Here is an 18143-nt window from a genome sequence, read left to right as displayed (position 1 = left end):
CAGGAGGAGGACAGACTCATAGCTCCCTTCTGTCTGTATCTCCCTGCAGGAAGAGGACAGACTCATAGCTCCTTCTGTCTGTATCACCCTGCAGGAGGAGGACAGACTCATAGCTCCCTTCTGTCTGTATCACCCTGCAGGAGGAGGACAGACTCATAGCTCTCTTCTTTTTGTATCACCCTGCAGGAGGATAACCTACAAACATATACAAACATATCATACAAGAAGAAATATACGTACATAGATACTAGGCGTAGGTGGGTTAAGTTTTTCGCGGGGAAGGTTGCGCTCTGTTCCAATTGGAGGTTTCACAGACATGGAAGGAAGAACATAGGACTCTTTGTATTTTCCTTTCAGCACCATATTTCTAAGCAATTAGAAGAGACAGAAATGAATACCGGGCAATAAAGTCAAAGTGTACTGCGTCTCCTGATCACACAAAAATAGGCAAACCGTGTGGATTTTCTTATTTCCATACAGGTGGTTCACATGCACACTGGGGAATTAGTTTATATAAAAAAAAAAAACTGGCGCAGCACTGCATAGCGACCAATCAGCTTCCAGGTTTTATCGTCAAAGTTTAACTGAAGACGCTGGAGTTAAAAGCCGATTGGTTACCGTGCACCGCTGCACCAGATTTTGCACTCTTCAGTTTTAGTAAATCATCCCCATTGTGTGAATAAGGGCTTAAAGGGTTAGTTCACCTTTTCACTAAAAAAATAGGCGAACCAACTCACTACACCCTCCCCCCAGCACTTTTCTTTAATAGTTATCTTCTGCTGCCCATGCCAGCCAGTGTAACAGCCTGGGCATTTTAAAAACAAAGTACATGGCCTGAAGGCTTGGTAGCAGAACATTTGGTCGCAATGAGAGCGCGCATTAGTGGTGTCGGTGGGAGAAATAGTTCTCCAGTGTCAGATGTCAGAATAGTGTCTCATATCAGCGTGAGGGATACTGCCCCAAGGGCTGGAAAAAAGGCAAGCAAAGGGCCGCAGCCGACCCTCAGGCCGCAGTTTGGAGACCACTGAGATAGGGGATGGGATAAATTGCTCAATCTTAGTTTTTGCGGAGGACACTTAAATTAAGCAGTGCAATAACTTCACGTCAGGATATAGAAATTTTACAGAAAGACCTGAACAAAATTATGGGGGTGGGAAACTATTGCTGGACGATCAAGGATGGAGAAAGATCTGGGGATCCTAGTAGATGACAGATTAAGCAATAGCATGCAGTGTCAAGCTGCAGCTACCAAAGCCGGCAGAATATTAGCATGCATAAAAAAGGGGATCTACTACAGAGATAAAACTATAAATTCTGCCACTTTATAAAACTCTGGTTAGGCCACATCTGAAGTATTCCGTCCAGTTCTGGTCTCCAGTCCTCAGAAGGGATGTGCTGGAGAGAGTCCAAAGAAGAGCAACAAAACTAATAAAGGGAAGGGAGTAACCGCTCCAGGTGGGTGTGTTGGGAAAAATCAGCAACGGTTCAGGAAATCAAGGGTGCTGGCAATGCACAAAGCAATTGATATTAGGAAAGACGGGATGGACAGCCGCACTCAAAAAAAAACCATAAGGTTGTCTTTATTGTAAAAAATGCACTACAAAACAAGCAGAACACAGGGAAAATAGCCTACGCGTTTCACACTCCGATTAGTGCTTAGTCATGGCTGAGCACTAATCGGAGTGTGAAACGCGTAGGCCGTTTTCCCTGTGTTCTGCTTGTTTTGTAGTGCATTTTTTATAAATTTTTTACAATAAAGACAACCTTATGTTTTTTTTTTTTTGGAGTGCGGCTGTACATCCAGTCTTTGCTTATATCAAAACCAATAAGGGGACCGGAGGACCTTGATTACGAGGAACGTCTGCAAACATTAAGGGCCAGATTCTCGTAGATCGGCGTATCTTTGTTCCGGCGTAGCGTATCCCATTTACGCTACGCCTCCGCAACTTAGACGATCAAGTGCTGTATTCTCAAAGCACTTGCTCCGTAAGTTGCGGCGGCGTAGCATAAATAGGCCGGCGTAAGCCCGCCTAATTCAAATGTGGAACAGGGGGCTTGTTTTATGTAAATGTTATGTGACCCGACGTGATTGACGCATGCGCCGTCCGTGGAATATCCCACTGTGCATTGCTCCAAAGTACGCCGCAAGGACGTATTGGTTTCGACGTGAACGTAAATGACGTCCAGCCCCATTCACGGACGACTTACGCAAACAACGTAAAATATTAAAAATTTGACGCGGGAACGACGTCCATACTTAACATTGGTACGCCACCTTATAGCAGGGGTAATGCCGGGAAAAGCCTAACGTAAACAGCGTATCTGTACTGCGACGGCTGGGCGTACGTTCATTCCCGTATCTAGCTGTTTTACATATTTCTAGGCGTAAATCAGCGTACACGCCCCTAGCGGCCAGCGTAAATATGCAGTGAAGATCCGACGGCGTAAGAGACTTACACCGGTCGGATCTAATATAAATCTATGCGTAACTGATTCTATGAGATTCAAAATAGAACATTGGTTCACAGTGATTGAGATCACATTTGGACTTTTATTAGCGATATGATTTATGATTGCACATATTTATGTTTTTATGTTGATTTGATTACAGTGCATAGGTAGCGCTGTTACCCATAGGGTAGGTGGGGATTTTTTTTGTTCTTTAGTTGTTTTTACACAGTATAACAGCAGCAACCAATTTTTTTCCCCCCACATCACTGTTTTCCTTAGTTACTATTTCACCGTTTGACATGAACATATCCATAGTATGGGTTATTACTACTTTGGTTATACTAATGTATATAACGGAATAAAGGGTTAGAACCCCTGGCTTTCTCCCTGCTTAGTAGAAGTGATGAGCTCTGGCATGTTTTTTTTAGGATCCGAACCCAAACGCGCGAGCCTGCCCACCTGTATGAGCCAATCATCTGCAGCCAGGTCACCCCCCCCCCGGCCTACTGTAGCACATGTACAGGTGACCGTTTCCTGGCAGGCTTGCACATGTGGGTTTGGGTCCTAGTCAGAACATACCAGGCCAGAAAAAGAGGTTTCCACTTGCTTCCTGTTGTGTCTATAGCAGTGGTCATCAACCCTGTCCTCAGGCCAACACCAACATGCCAGGTTTACAAGATAACTGAAACACATCACAGGTGATATCATTTGCTGCTCAGTGATTGCAGTATTCTAGTCTGCATCTCCCCAAGGTAATACATAAAACCTGGCCTGTTAGTGGGCCCTGAGGACAGGGTTTATGACCGCTGGTCTACAGAACAAGCAGTGAGGAGAATCATGACAGATGGTTCTCTACTTTATTCAACATGAACGTTTTAACTTGGAATATACTTCAAAAACTGGAAATCGATCGATTTTTAGAACAGCCAGTTAATGCACTACCATCAATCAAGCCATTTAGTACATCTCCTTTCAAATCACAGAATAATTGAACACTTACTTAGTAGCTTTGATAATCTCTGCAGCCGTATGGTTGACGGTCAGATCGCAGGCCTGCAGCCTCTTCTCTTCCACCTCCGAGGCAATAAAGGTTTCCCGGTCTCCGCTTTCTACCTTGATCAGACGAATCTTCAGCTCCTTGGGCGGGCCCTCCATGAAGGGCCTCATCTTCAACAAATCTGAGGATGCTGTACCGTGGGAAGCAGAGGTTGGTGTAGATGATGGGGTTGTAGGTGAGGAAGTCTGGTGGTGGTCTTCTACTCCCCGTCTCCCACCCTCAGATTTCCTTCGGTCTCCACCTGACCCTTGTTTTGAACATTTGGGGGTGTCCCTGGACTGACTCTGGAGATCCAGGTTACCCAAGATCTGCCGATCCTTGTCCTTACGAGACCTGTCTTTAGCCCGTCTGCTTCTGTCCCTCTTAGTTTTGCGATGCCTCCTATCTCTTCTCCTGCCCTCATCCTTGCTCCTAGTCGGTGCGACAAGGGACAGCGTTAGTCTCTCTTGTGGCCTTTCCACCTCGGCTGCCTTTGGGCTCTCCGCTTCTGGATCTGCCACGTCCATGGGCAACTCTTCTGGGGACTGGATGCTATTGTTTTCCACTGGGGAGTTGAGAGTTTCAGGAGAACTACTCTCCTGGGCCTGCAGCGTCGGCCCTTCTGGCGATTTCTCTGGTGACTTTTGCTCTGCACCTAGGACAGATCGCTCAACAGCCGTTTCATCCTTGGCTATCACCCCCGTAGGAGCCCCTTCTGACGTAGTTGCACTGTCAGCTCCAACTGATGCAGTTGGAACGATTTCGGTTTTAGTGGCAGTACTCTTTTTATCAAATATTTTGACAGCCTTTTTCAGCATCCCCTCAACTGTCTCTTTGTGGCTTGCTGCTCTTTCAGTCCTATCAGCATCCCTTGGGGTCTGCGGTTTAGACTCATCCCTTGCTTTTTTTGCCATTGCCCAGTGTGGTTCGGGACTGGTTTCCACTTTCTTTTCTGGCTCAACCTCTACCCAGGAGGTTTCTGTTTTTTTCCCACTAATGGCCTCTACTACTACTACTAGCTTATCAGCACCCCAAATATTTTCAGGTTTAGCTTTAGAATCAGTGTCCTGTTTTTCTGCAACCCAGGGTTTCTCAAGTTTCTTCTCAACAATGACGTTGGGTCTTTGTGCCACTTTCTCCTCCTTCTCGGACTGGCTACAACTGGACCCTTTTGTGCCTTCCGTCAACGTCTCACAAGCTCGTGCTATGTCCTCCAAAATGTCTGTCTCTGTGCGGACTACGGTTCTTGCTGCTGCCACCCCTTGTCCCAACATGTCTGAGGTAGGGGCTGCTCTGGTCTTAGATTCCCAGGACCGATGTGAGGTAGATTGCGCAGTGTATGGGTCAACACTACGCTTGGCTGCTATAGTAGCACCAGTGAAATAGCCTGGGCCTCCTCCAGGTTTGAGGCTGTGCCCACCACGGTAGGCATACTTCTGTCCCTCCAAAACGCTAGCCAGTGATTTTAGCACACTGCTGCCCCCATGCTGAGCTGGTTTGGGCTCGTTGGCAGCTTCTTGACCCAGTATTGCTTTTTTAGGGCCATAATAGCCAGACCTTGCTTCTGAGGTTTTTCCACCAGAAGCAGAATTAGTCAAGATGGTTGACTGAGGTGCACTTTTAGGTTGGGTTGTTGCTCTGGCCTCTGCTGGTGGGCAGGTGGAAGAAGCTGCAGGAATAAAGCCCCTTCTTGAGCTGCTGCTCCCTTCTTCCTTTTCAATGGACTCGTCTAACATTTTCATAATGTCCTCCAACCCATCAGGCAAAATCTTTGCAAACTCCGTGGCTTCCTCAAAGGGCTCTGCTAACTGCCCTGCTGGAAAGTCAAAGAGCCGATTGCACCCAGCAGGCTCATCCTTCTCGTCCTCGCGTCCTTTCCTCTCTGCCAAAGTTGGAATTGGGCTCAAAGACTCCGGAGTTGGGTTTGAAGCGGGCGCTGTTGGTGAAGCAGCTAAGCCCAGCACCTGAAGGTTTCCTGAGGTATCTTTGTGGTAGGTGGTTGAAGAGGAACTGAATGAGGCATTGTCATCTCGAGCTGGTGACCTCTTTCCACCTGAATAGCTGCCCTCGGACTTAGAGAGTCCATGGCTTAAATGCTTGCCTTCCATGTCCATCTCTGGGGTCTGAGGGCTTTTGCAGATTTCTTGTCCCACATCCTCTTTCTTTGGGGCAAATAACCCAGACTCATCCATTTTTTGCAGGCTCTTGAGAACATGATCCAAGTTTGAATCCTGGTAGGCTTCAGACCTTGGCCTGACATTGCTGGTGGTGACGTCCTGAGTTCGGTGGTCGAAGACACCGCTTCCTACTGGGTTATCGCAGGGTGGATAGTAGGTCTCCCGTTTGCCAGTCCCATGGCCTTCTCCATATAGAATGTCCTCCAAATCATCTTCACTCTTTACCTCTTCTTTGACTGGAGCTGGCAGCCAGCTCTGCTGGAGCGAAGAGGCTGAAGAGGGTTGAGCTTGGAGGGGTGGTGGGCAAATTAATTTTGGAGGTTCCGGCTCTTCTGCAGGACGACAGACTCTGGCTGTGTTGTCCACAGGACTAGGAAAGCGATCAGAAGGCTGAAAAAAATAAACAAACAAAACTTAAAATTTAAAACCCACAAAATGGTGTCACCTGATGTCAGTGACAGCCAACACTGTAGATGTGGAAAGAGTAGGAGATCAACTGAAAAACACTTACAGGGGATAGATCAGTCCTAGAGGTCTTATGTGGTGGGATGCGGGGTCTTCTCTGGTCGTAAGGCACGTGGAGAGGAGGTGGCGCTGGAATGACCTCCGCAGGTGACCTCTGACACCGAGCCTCACTAAGGTCACTTTGAGGACGGGGCTGCTGGTGTAGTGGTGGTGGTGGACGTGTGGGGCAGTATGAGGAGTAAGAGGGAACATGGGGTGGAGGTCGGGAATCCTATGGAAGAGATGAAAAGGTAATAATTTAAGAGATCAGGGCTACTTAATAAAAGAATGTAAGTGTGCAATTCCCTTGGAACCTCCTCATCCATTTTCTTACCTGCCTTTCCCTACGCTCCCCCCAGGGCTCATGGTTTATTGGGTTCCAGACGTTGGGCTTTGTGGTTGGCTGATGGTAAGGATTTCCAGAGCCCCCTGAAGCCGGAGGTGAATGCATGCCAGGGTTACCCCTTCTTTGCTAAAAGGCAAAAGAAAAGAAACCAAATGATAGTCTAACACCTAGTTGAAGAGGAACTGAATGAGACATTGTCCTCTCGAGCTGGTGACCTGGTTTGCCAAGTAAATTTTTTTTACTGTCTGACCCAAGACTATTTAGTCTTTCTGCTGCCCAGTTGTTTGGTCTATGGTTGATGATACCACGTTAACAGGTACCACCCTTCAGGCAGAAGTTTTAAAGGAGGACCAAATAAAGGCGCCACCTTCTCCTCACCAAATTTGAGGGGACCCATCTGTCCCTGCCTGATGTCCCCACACATGCCAGAAGAAAGCTATCCTCTATGAAGAGGACATATCTAACTTAAATCAATATAAAATTTGCCAAGCCAGAAAGAACAAAAAAAAAACAATTTCTGTCCGGTCATAGCTGAGTACACATATAATAGAAAATGGTTTCAGAGTACACATATAATAGAAAATGGTTTACCTGTTCAGGACTTCCACTCCTCCTCCGTTTCATTGGCTGCTCATCTCCTCCGTGCGGATTATGGGGGGGTGACTGGAGTGAATCAGAGGAGGGAGGCGGTCGCTTCAATTGTGGGGGTCCGCGCTTGACTCCAAAATGCCTCTTTTGCTGGAAATATATAGGATGTCATCTCAAAGAGCATACACACACACAAACACAAACACCACCCTATACTCAAAAGAGATGGCTCACCTCGTGCTGCATAAGGTCCCACACTTGCTGTAAGCGCGGCAGGGTTTTGGGTCGGTGGTGTGGGGGTGCTGCGTGGACATTCCACAAGTGTGTCTAGGAAAAGGAGATAGTTACGTTATGAAAAAAATGAAAGACGAACGATCTTCTAAATCAATGATGGGAGAAGAGTGTGTGAAAATGTAATCAAAAAAGAAATGCGCACGTGCAAGAAAAGAAAAAATTCCCGGAAAGAAAAGAAGCTTCCCAGCCACAAAAAATATTTTCTGAAGCAACAGGAGGTGAAATTGAAGGCATGGTTGGTCGAATTTCAAAACCAAACGGTGGCAATTCTGTGTAATATTTTGCAAATAAGTAATTTTTCTTCTTCACCGATGGGCACCAATGAGGCTCCAATTGCAAGTGCAAATCTGAGCTACTGCCACTAAATCCTGCACATCAATCTACGAGTACGATCAGAGACCTGCGATCCTGCTCAGACCCTTTATGCCGGGGGGCCCAAACTGGCGGCCCTCCAGCTGTTGTAAAACTACAAGTCCCATGAGGCATTGCAAGGCTGACAGTTACAAGCCCGACTCCCACAGGCAGAAGCATTATGGTACTTGAAGTTTTACCAAACGCTGGAGAACCGCTAGTTTGAGACCCCTGCTTTACGCCGTTTCTCCACACCACTGCACCTTTCTGGGGCCATTTCTCCTATGCCCAAAAAATTCAAGGACCCCAGAAAGTAGGTTGATCATCGGCTACAAAAATGGGGGGGGCCGAGATGCCTGGCGGCAGCACAGCTAAGCCCTTTGCCAAGCAACCTGAACCTGTTGCTTTGGACAAAGTCCCTACTCCGCCTTTCCCAGAGGCTATTGAACAAGGTCCTTTTGACAAACACATGACAAAGATAGGAGATTTACAAGAGCTGCTGAAAAATGTTGCAGTGTAATTGCTGGAGGAGAGGAGACTGACGACATGCTTCCTCCTGACTGCAGCAGACTGACAACATCGGGCTAGATTCACATAGATCAGCGGATCTTTAGATCCGCGTGACCTATGTGATTTAAGATCCGCCGCAAGTTTGAGAGGCAAGTGGGCAATTCACAAAACACTTACCTCCAAACTTGTGGCGAATCGTAAATTCCGCGGCTAGGGGGAGTGTACTATTTAAATCAGGCGCATGCCCCGTCCCTCGAATTTTCCCGGGGTGCATTGCTCCCAATGACGTCGCTAGGACATCATTGGTTTCGGCGTGAGCGTAACTTGCGACGAGCGCGTTTGATAACCGGCGTACGCAAACAACGTAAAAAAAAATTTTACGCGGGAACGACGGCTATACTTAACATTGGCTGTGCCTCATAGAAGCAGGGGTAAGTATACGCCGGGAATACGCTTACGTAAACGTCGTAACAACACTGCGTCGGGCCCGCGTACGTTCGTGAATTGGCGTATCTCGCCGATTTAAATATTTCTCAGCGTAAATCAGCGTGAATGCCCCCAGCGGCCATTTTTAAATTGCAGTTAAGATCCGACGGTGTAACACTGTTACACCTGTCGGATCTTAGGCATATCTATGCGCAACTGATTCTATGAATCAGTCGCATAGATACGACCGGCCTAAGTCAGAGATACACCGGCGTATCAGGAGATACACCGTCGTATATCTCTATGTGAATCTGGCCCATCATCTCTGTCTGGGCATAAATCCATAGACTGGTGCAAAGTGTTGATTTTCAGAGGATAAAACGTGACGCTTTTCTGAAAAACTCAGGAATTTGTTCATGCAAAATCATTTGATCATTTTCATTTTAATCATGGGTTTATGAAAACGGTTGTCGAACATATTGAGCGCCAAAGTGGCACACCGAAAAAAGAATAAAAACAGAGCAAGGATCTGCCTCTGCTGCCGATCCACAGTTCTGCTCACCTGCTGGAGCCGGGAGATGTGAGTGTTGAGCTCATAACCGCCATGGTAGCGCGCGGCGGCCTGGTAGCAGCGTACGGCATCCTCCCATTCTTGCTCCGACTCGTAGATCTGACCCAGCTGCTCCCATATCTGCGGCTGCTGCTCGTCCCGCAGGAGGCTTTGCACGCACGAATGGACCCGCTCCAGCTTTCCATAGCGATGCCCGGGTGGAGAGCTACAAAAACAGGGTGCAAAGAGACAACACAAGAATTTAGCATACTGTCAATGGGACTGCCTGCCCATCAAGACAACGTTTACAGTAATAAGAGTTTCCCTTTAGAGTTCCAATAAGAAGTGGCCCCGTTAGCGTACTGTTGACATAACCCCCAATGCGGAGCTCTCACATAGACACTTACCCGATAGGGTAATAAGGTTTGCTTGGGTGACCAATGTTTGTCACATGACTAGACGGTAAGTGAGGGGGCAGCTGAGGCTGGTTAAGGTTTGAAGAGCATCTGAGAGAAAAAGAGGAAAAAAGCAGGGGGAGGCGTTGACACAGCGGTACATGTACAACACAAGCTTCATCGCACCCCCATCAGGAGGCATACGGGAAGCTGAACAGATCAAAAAAAAAAACCTGAAGGGCGCCCTTGTTCACGTCCACTAAACCCGCGTACACAAACCCTATCAGTACTCGTTCTATGAAGGGAAATGCTGCAGTCTAAGTAAAGGTGACCGCTCCGGGGACGTGAGGTCTCACCTGCCGGAAGGTGCCCATGCTCTGGGGTGCGGTGGAGAGTTCCAGGCTGGGTTGATTCCACCGATGAAGGGGTCGCGGGGGAAGCGGGATCCAAACTGTTCCTGTGAGCGATACATCCAGACTGCAAAAAAAAAAAAAAATAATATGATAGAGAAAAGTTATTAAGAAGCCAAAGCTTGGCAAATACCAGGCACCAGGGCGTCAAAGTGTCTAACAGACTGGGAGCTCGATTTTTAATTAATTTTTCTTTTTAACCCCTTATATTATAGTCGGGAATGTTCCTTTACTCCTTTTCAGCCAAATGCATTTAACATACATTGCAAATTATTTCATAACACCTACCACACCCCTATCTCCGACACTCTTCCCCCCCCCCCCCTCCCAATCTCCTGCCAGCTTTATGGAATATAAACACCAATGTCACACGAGTAATGCCCACCCTTAAAAGGGGTTGTAAAGGTACAATTTTTTCCCTAAATATCTTCCTTTACCTTAGTGCAGTCCTCCTTCACTTACCCCATCCTTCCATTTTGCTTTTAAATGTCCTTATTTCTTCTGAGAAATCCTCACTTCCTGTTCTTCTGTCTGTAACTCCACACAGTAATGCCAGGCTTTCTCCCCGGTGTGGAGTGTCATGCTCGCCCCCTCCCTTGGACTACAAGAGAGTCAGGACGCCCACTAACACACAGCTCCTTTCTCTATCTGCAATGTAGAAAGCGTCCTGACTCTCCCGTAGTCTAAGGGAGGGGGCGAGCACGACACTCCACACCAGGGAGAAATCCTCACTTCCTGTTCTTCTGTCTGTAACTCCACACCGTAATGTGAGTCTTTCTCCCTGGTGTGGAGTGTCGTGCTCGCCCCCTCCCTTGGCAGAAAACAAAGCCGCAATTGCGGCTGTCGGCATAAGATCTGTGATTTTTTTTTCACCGATTTCATGCTTGTAAGCCTGGAGGAGAGATGTGGGGTCCCCACATCTCTCCATAAAGAGGACCTGTCACACTGATTCCTATTACAAGGGATGTTTACATTAAAAAGCACACAATGGGGTTGATTTACTAAAAGGCACTTTGCAAGTGCAGTTGCTCCAGAGCTTAGTAAATGATGCAACCCAATCATGTGTAAGCTGCTAATGCCACTACAGTGCACAGCGGCTGCATTGTTCAGTAAAAGGAAATGGTTAAATTTCGGCCCAGCGCTGCCCAACAAACGACAGTCATAGCAAAGCTGGAATTCTACTTTACGTGTCAGCTGGAGAAATGTCAGTATTTGCATGCAAACAACAGCACTCAGAATATGACAAAACCCTATTAACATAAACCAAAACATACATACAAAGTGCCTTATTGTGCGCGACATAACGCCATATACACGCAATTTCCAAAAGAACAGGCTCGCCTAAAAGTGGAAATGGAATTTGGCCTAAGCGGTCCAAAATGCACCCCTTAAAAGCAGTCTTTGCATGAAAATGTGAGGTCTACATTTTTGTTGCCCCCAATCAAAAATGGGGGGGGAATCAACACCATGTTTTATGATGAACTCTTCTGGGAGAGGGCAACTTCACAAAAGGCCGCTCCTTCACAAAGCTGGAGGATCGACTTTATATCTACACAGTTTGGCCCCTTCGATTTTTTTTAGGATCCCATGGCGACGCCACCCTCAGCTACAGGAAGCGAGGGCGTAAAGGTGATAATTAACCGGCTCCTGTACATTTACGTCGGCAGAATGGCACGGCTGGACAAAGCAACGTATATTTACGTTACTTTGAAATTCCCGCCCGGGGCGAGCGCGCGCGCACCCCTGCCGCAAGCTGCGTGTCCGTGCCTGCAGGACCCTCTGACGAGATGTCCGCTGGTGTCCCGCGATCGGGTCACAGAGCTGCAGAACGGGGAGAGGCAAGTGTAAACACAACATCTCCCCGTTCTTCCTAGTGACACTGTCACCGATTGTCTGTACCCTCTCATCGGGAACAGCGATCAGTGTCACTCGTAGCCACGCCCCCAACAGTTAAAATCACTCCCTAGGGCACACTTAACCCCTTCAGCGCCCCCTAGTGGTTAACCCCATTCACTGCCAGTGTAATTTTCACACTAATCAGTCCTTTTTTTTTAGCACTGATCGCTGTAAAAATGACAATGGTTCCAAAAATGTGTCAAAAGTGTCTGCCATAAGGTCGCAGTCACAATAAAAACTTAAAATATTCGCAGATCGCCGCCATTACTAGTAAAAAAAGTACTAAAAGGGCCATAAAACTACGCCTATTTTGTAGACGCTATAACTTTTGCGTAAACCAATCTATACGCTTATTGTGATTTTGTTTACCAAAAATATGTAGAATAATACGTATCGGCCTAAAACTGGAATTTATTTTTTTTGTGGATATTTATTATAGCAAAAAAGTAAAAAATATTTTGGAGCCACTTCGCATGACTGCGCAATTGTCAGTTAAGCGACGCCGTGCCCAATCACAAAAAGTGCTCTGGTCTTTGGCCAGCGAAATGGTCCGGGGCTAGGGTGACCACATTTCCAAACTACCATTCAGGGACACCCTCCCTTCCCATAAATCAGCTTGTGCTGTAACGAATCACAGCACAGTGATTGGACACAAGAGGCAGGATTTATGATTTCTCCAATCACAAGCAGGAGGCGGGGACTGTGCTCTTCCAGGCATTCCCGACCAGGACAAGTACTATCAGTGAGTAAAGCGGTGATGTGGCAGCCTTTTTTGGGGGCATCAGATTGGCCTGGGGGGGGTGGCTGTGTCAGTTTCATTCCGGGACACTGTATTGTCCTGGAATAAATGTGCCCGGGACAGACCTGCAAAATGCGGGACTGTCCCGGGCAATCCGGGACACGTGGTCACCCTATCCAGGGCTGAAGTGCTTAAAAATAAAATTCAAATTGTTATTTCTTTACCATGGGAGGGTACAAAAGAACCAGACGTCGTTTTCATGCAAGATCTTCCTTAGCCCACAGAAACACATGCCTCCGATCAGATGTTCCTGGGATGGCCAGCTTTGTGGCCTGAGCAGAGCTCCAGGCATAATCTTATATCAACCACCAGGCGGTGTCGCAGCCCAGATCAAGGGAACGTCCGCTTTAGTTTTCTAATGAGCACTTTAAGACCCGGTTCACACAGGGGTGACTCATCGGGCGACTTAGCCGCCTGACAAGTCGCGCTGCGCTCTGTACTATGGAACCGTTCTAATAGGAGCGGCTCAAGTCGAAAAAGGTTCCTGGACGACTTGCATTGACTTCAACACAGAAGTCATTTTGCAAGTCACCTCTGAAGTCATGTGCAAATCGCCATGGCAAGTCGCGCTGCCCCAGTGTGAACCGCCACTAAAGGGGATGCATTTGGGGGAGGTGCTTCATGTCAAACTTCACTTTCACTGCATACACCTTTATGGATGTAAAAAGTACCGTTTCAAGTCACAAGGTTTCACAGATGCAGGGACAGGCGGGGAAGCATGATGTCCTCAAATCACACAGCGAGTCTGCAAGACACAAGACGAAGAACGGAATTAGAAAATACACCAAGGTAATACAGAAAAAGTAATAAAACAATATAAAACCACACAACAGTTTAGACTAGAACATCCATTCTCATCCCAGGTTCCTCCAGAGCTTACTAGGGGTTCCTTGAGCTGTGGCCGATGGACCTCCTCTGTTTGATGGCGCTTGCATAGTTCCAGGACCAGCACCACTTGGAAAAGCCACCAGCATCATACCAACGACCTTCTTAGCAGTCGTTAAAATGTGGCTTAATTCTGACCACCACTGTATGGGTTGCATTCTGCCTACTGACCGACAATGTAATGGCCATTTGTCCCAAGTTAATTGGTTTTAGCAAGGCGCCCCCCAAAAAAATGCCAATTTTAGGGGTTCCTCTGGGGTTTTAAGCTGGGAAAGGCTGATTTAGAGGCAAAAATGTATTCTTGTAGCTACCATGTAATGTCGACAAATAAAAATTAAAAAAAAAAAATTAAAAAAAGCCACTAGAGGGCACCACCAGAACCACACACTTTTTTTTGGGTGAAACAGAAAAGCTTTTTTTTTTATAGCGCACACGTGCTTAGGATTTTATTTTTTTACACTTTAGACTGTGTTCAAAAGGATCATCTAAAAGAGCCTTGAAGCAGAATAGTTTTTTTATTCTCATTTTTAACCTATCTCAGGAAGACGGGAGCTGAAGGTCTTTCTGCCCCCCCGTAGGGTGATACAGACAGAAGGGAGCTATGAGTCTGTCCTCCTGCAGGGTGATACAGACAGAAGGGAGCTATGAGTCTGTCCTCCTCCTGCAGGGTGATACAGACAGAAGGGAGCTATGAGTGTGTTCTCCTCCTGCAGGGTGATGCAGACAGAAGGGGGCTATGAGTCTGTCCTCCTCCTGCAGGGTGATACAGACAGAAGGGAGCCGAGTCTGTTCTGCTCCTGCAGGGTGATACAGACAGAAGGGGCTATGAGTCTGTCCTCCTGCAGGGTGATACAGACAGAAGGGGGCTATGAGTCTGTCCTCCTCCTGCAGGGTGATACAGACAGAAGGGAGCTATGAGTCTGTCCTCCTGCAGGGTGATACAGACAGAAGGGGCTATGAGTCTGTCCTCCTGCAGGGTGATACAGACAGAAGGGGCTATGAGTCTGTCCTCCTCCTGCAGGGTGATACAGACAGAAGGGGGCTATGAGTCTGTCCTCCTCCTGCAGGGTGATACAGACAGAAGGGAGCTATGAGTGTGTTCTCCTCCTGCAGGGTGATACAGACAGAAGGGAGCTATGAGTCTGTCCTCCTCCTGCAGGGTGATACAGACAGAAGGGAGCTATGAGTCTGTCCTCCTGCAGGGTGATACAGACAGAAGGGGCTATGAGTCTGTCCTCCTGCAGGGTGATACAGACAGAAGGGGCTATGAGTCTGTCCTCCTCCTGCAGGGTGATACAGACAGAAGGGGGCTATGAGTCTGTCCTCCTCCTGCTGGGTGATACAGACAGAAGGGAGCTATGAGTGTGTTCTCCTCCTGCAGGGTGATACAGACAGAAGGGAGCTATGAGTCTGTCCTCCTCCTGCAGGGTGATACAGACAGAAGGGAGCTATGAGTCTGTCCTCCTGCAGGGTGATACAGACAGAAGGGGCTATGAGTCTGTCCTCCTGCAGGGTGATACAGACAGAAGGGGGCTATGAGTCTGTCCTCCTCCTGCAGGGTGATACAGACAGAAGGGAGCTATGAGTCTGTCCTCCTGCAGGGTGATACAGACAGAAGGGGCTATGAGTCTGTCCTCCTGCAGGGTGATACAGACAGAAGGGGCTATGAGTCTGTCCTCCTCCTGCAGGGTGATACAGACAGAAGGGGGCTATGAGTCTGTCCTCCTCCTGCAGGGTGATACAGACAGAAGGGAGCTATGAGTGTGTTCTCCTCCTGCAGGGTGATACAGACAGAAGGGAGCTATGAGTCTGTCCTCCTCCTGCAGGGTGATACAGACAGAAGGGAGCTATGAGTCTGTCCTCCTGCAGGGTGATACAGACAGAAGGGGCTATGAGTCTGTCCTCCTGCAGGGTGATACAGACAGAAGGGGCTATGAGTCTGTCCTCCTCCTGCAGGGTGATACAGACAGAAGGGGGCTATGAGTCTGTCCTCCTCCTGCAGGGTGATACAGACAGAAGGAGGCTATGAGTCTGTCCTCCTCCTGCAGGGTGATACAGACAGAAGGGGGCTATGAGTCTGTCCTCCTCCTGCATGGTGATACAGACAGAAGGGGGCTATGAGTCTGTCCTCCTGTAGGGTGATACAGACAGAAGGGGGCTATGAGTCTGTCCTCCTGTAGGGAGTAGTCGAATACACGTTGTCCGTAGTGCTGTACACAGAAGACATGGCAGTCTGTCTGCGGAGTTGATGACATGTTCTCATTGCCCACACATACAAGCTGAGTCAGATCCCCCTTGCAGCCTTTACAAAGAGAAAAAGTGTTACTCAGCAGACCACATAGTCACACACCCCCTATGTGTCACCCCACCACTCACAAACTACACACAGCCACGTGTGACCGATCGATTTAACCCCTGTGTGTGTCAGAGATTTCACAGTAGACGGAAAGGAGAGAAGAGTGTGGGAGGGGGGAGGAGGACAGTGACGGGAACGAGCGGTAGGAAGAGAATGAGACAATTATAACATCCCTATTTAGAATGTCACCGTCTGACTGACGCTCTTCCACCCCCGCGTCTCCAAACCAGAGGCCGAGAAAAAAAAACAACTACACCAATACACCATGACCTGTATACACACAGTACAGACACCGCTACACCGTGACCTGTATACACACAGTACAGACACCACTACACTGTGACCAGTATACACCCCGCTACACAGTGACCAGTATACACACCCCGCTACACAGTGACCAGTATACACACCCCGCTACACAGTGACCAGTATACACACCCCGCTACACAGTGACCAGTATACACACCCCGCTACACAGTGACCAGTATACACACACCGCTACACAGTGACCAGTATACACACACCGCTACACAGTGACCAGTATACACACCCCGCTACACAGTGACCAGTATACACACCCCGCTACACAGTGACCAGTATACACACACACCGCTACACAGTGACCAGTATACACACACACCGCTACACAGTGACCAGTATACACACACACCGCTACACAGTGACCAGTATACACACACACCGCTACACAGTGACCAGTATACACACACACCGCTACACAGTGACCAGTATACACACACACCGCTACACAGTGACCAGTATACACACACACACCGCTACACAGTGACCAGTATACACACCGCTACACAGTGACCAGTATACACACCGCTACACAGTGACCAGTATACACACACCGCTACACCGTGACCAGTATACACACCGCTACACAGTGACCAGTATACACACCGCTACACAGTGACCAGTATACACACACACCGCTACACAGTGACCAGTATACACACACACCGCTACACAGTGACCAGTATACACACACGCCGCTACACAGTGACCAGTATACACACACACCGCTACACAGTGACCAGTATACACACACACCGCTACACAGTGACCAGTATACACACACACCGCTACACAGTGACCAGTATACACACACACACCGCTACACAGTGACCAGTATACACACCGCTACACAGTGACCAGTATACACACCGCTACACAGTGACCAGTATACACACCGCTACACAGTGACCAGTATACACACCGCTACACAGTGACCAGTATACACACCGCTACACAGTGACCAGTATACACACCGCTACACAGTGACCAGTATACACACACACCGCTACACAGTGACCTGTATACACACCGCTACACAGTGACCAGTATACACACCGCTACACAGTGACCAGTATACACACAGTCCAGACACCGCTACACCGTGATCTGTATATACACACACACACCCACACACACACACAGTACAAACACCGCTACCTGTATACACACAGTACAGACACCGCTACAACGTGATCTGTATACACACAGTACAGACACCGCTACACCGTGACCTGTATACACACACAGTACAGACACCGCTACACCGTGACCTGTATACACACACAGTACAGACACCGCTACACCGTGACCTGTATACACACACAGTACAGACACCGCTACACCGTGACCTGTATACACACACAGTACAGACACCGCTACACCGTGACCTGTATATACATACACACACCACTACACTGACCAGTGTACACGCTGTCCAGAAACTGCTACACTGACCTGTATACACACACACACACACACACACACACACACACACACACACTACACTGTGACCTGTATACACACACACACACACACACACACACACTACACTGTGACCTGTATACACACACACACACACCACTACACTGTGACCAGTAAACACACCGCTACACCATGATCTGTATACACACAGTCCAGACACCGCTACACCGTGACCTGTATACAAACACAGCCGTGTCATCTTTCAGATATTTCCCTTAATTTCCCCCGATTCTTCCCTCCACCTACACAACACAAAATACGTCGGGGCTTCCCCATTACGTCAGCAGCCGGCAGTTGAGGGGAAATGGTTAGTGTGTGTATGTTGTGAATGGGAACTGGCAGGCGAGGGGTTAGGCAGAACTGTACGGG

The 18143-nt window shown here is 48.1% G+C and overlaps 1 protein-coding gene across 8 annotated transcripts in view; it reads right to left on the bottom strand.

The window, feature by feature from the left end:
* KDM6B (lysine demethylase 6B) overlaps positions 1-18143 on the bottom strand; it is a 91662-nt gene that overhangs the window by 25068 nt on the left and 48451 nt on the right. For 6 of the 8 annotated variants that reach the window (XR_005748113.1, XM_040346838.1, XM_040346834.1 and 3 more), the window contains 10 exons: positions 13405-13478; positions 9985-10105; positions 9641-9739; positions 9246-9459; positions 7337-7429; positions 7106-7252; positions 6503-6640; positions 6176-6400; positions 3452-6054; positions 241-367 (listed from right to left, as the gene is read on the bottom strand). Coding sequence is in view for 7 of the 8 variants with exons in the window: in XM_040346838.1 (XP_040202772.1) it covers positions 241-367; positions 3452-6054; positions 6176-6400; positions 6503-6640; positions 7106-7252; positions 7337-7429; positions 9246-9459; positions 9641-9739; positions 9985-10100 (3762 nt within the window). In the remaining variant the exon portion in view is untranslated. The remainder of the gene's footprint in view (positions 1-240; positions 368-3451; positions 6055-6175; positions 6401-6502; positions 6641-7105; positions 7253-7336; positions 7430-9245; positions 9460-9640; positions 9740-9984; positions 10106-13404; positions 13479-18143) is intronic. The other 2 variants (XM_040346840.1, XM_040346839.1) reach the window with 2 other exon arrangements.

Source organism: Rana temporaria, chromosome 3, assembly GCF_905171775.1.
Source record: "Rana temporaria chromosome 3, aRanTem1.1, whole genome shotgun sequence".
Taxonomy (NCBI): Eukaryota; Metazoa; Chordata; class Amphibia; order Anura; family Ranidae; genus Rana; species Rana temporaria.
This window is presented reverse-complemented; position numbering and strand designations above follow the sequence as displayed.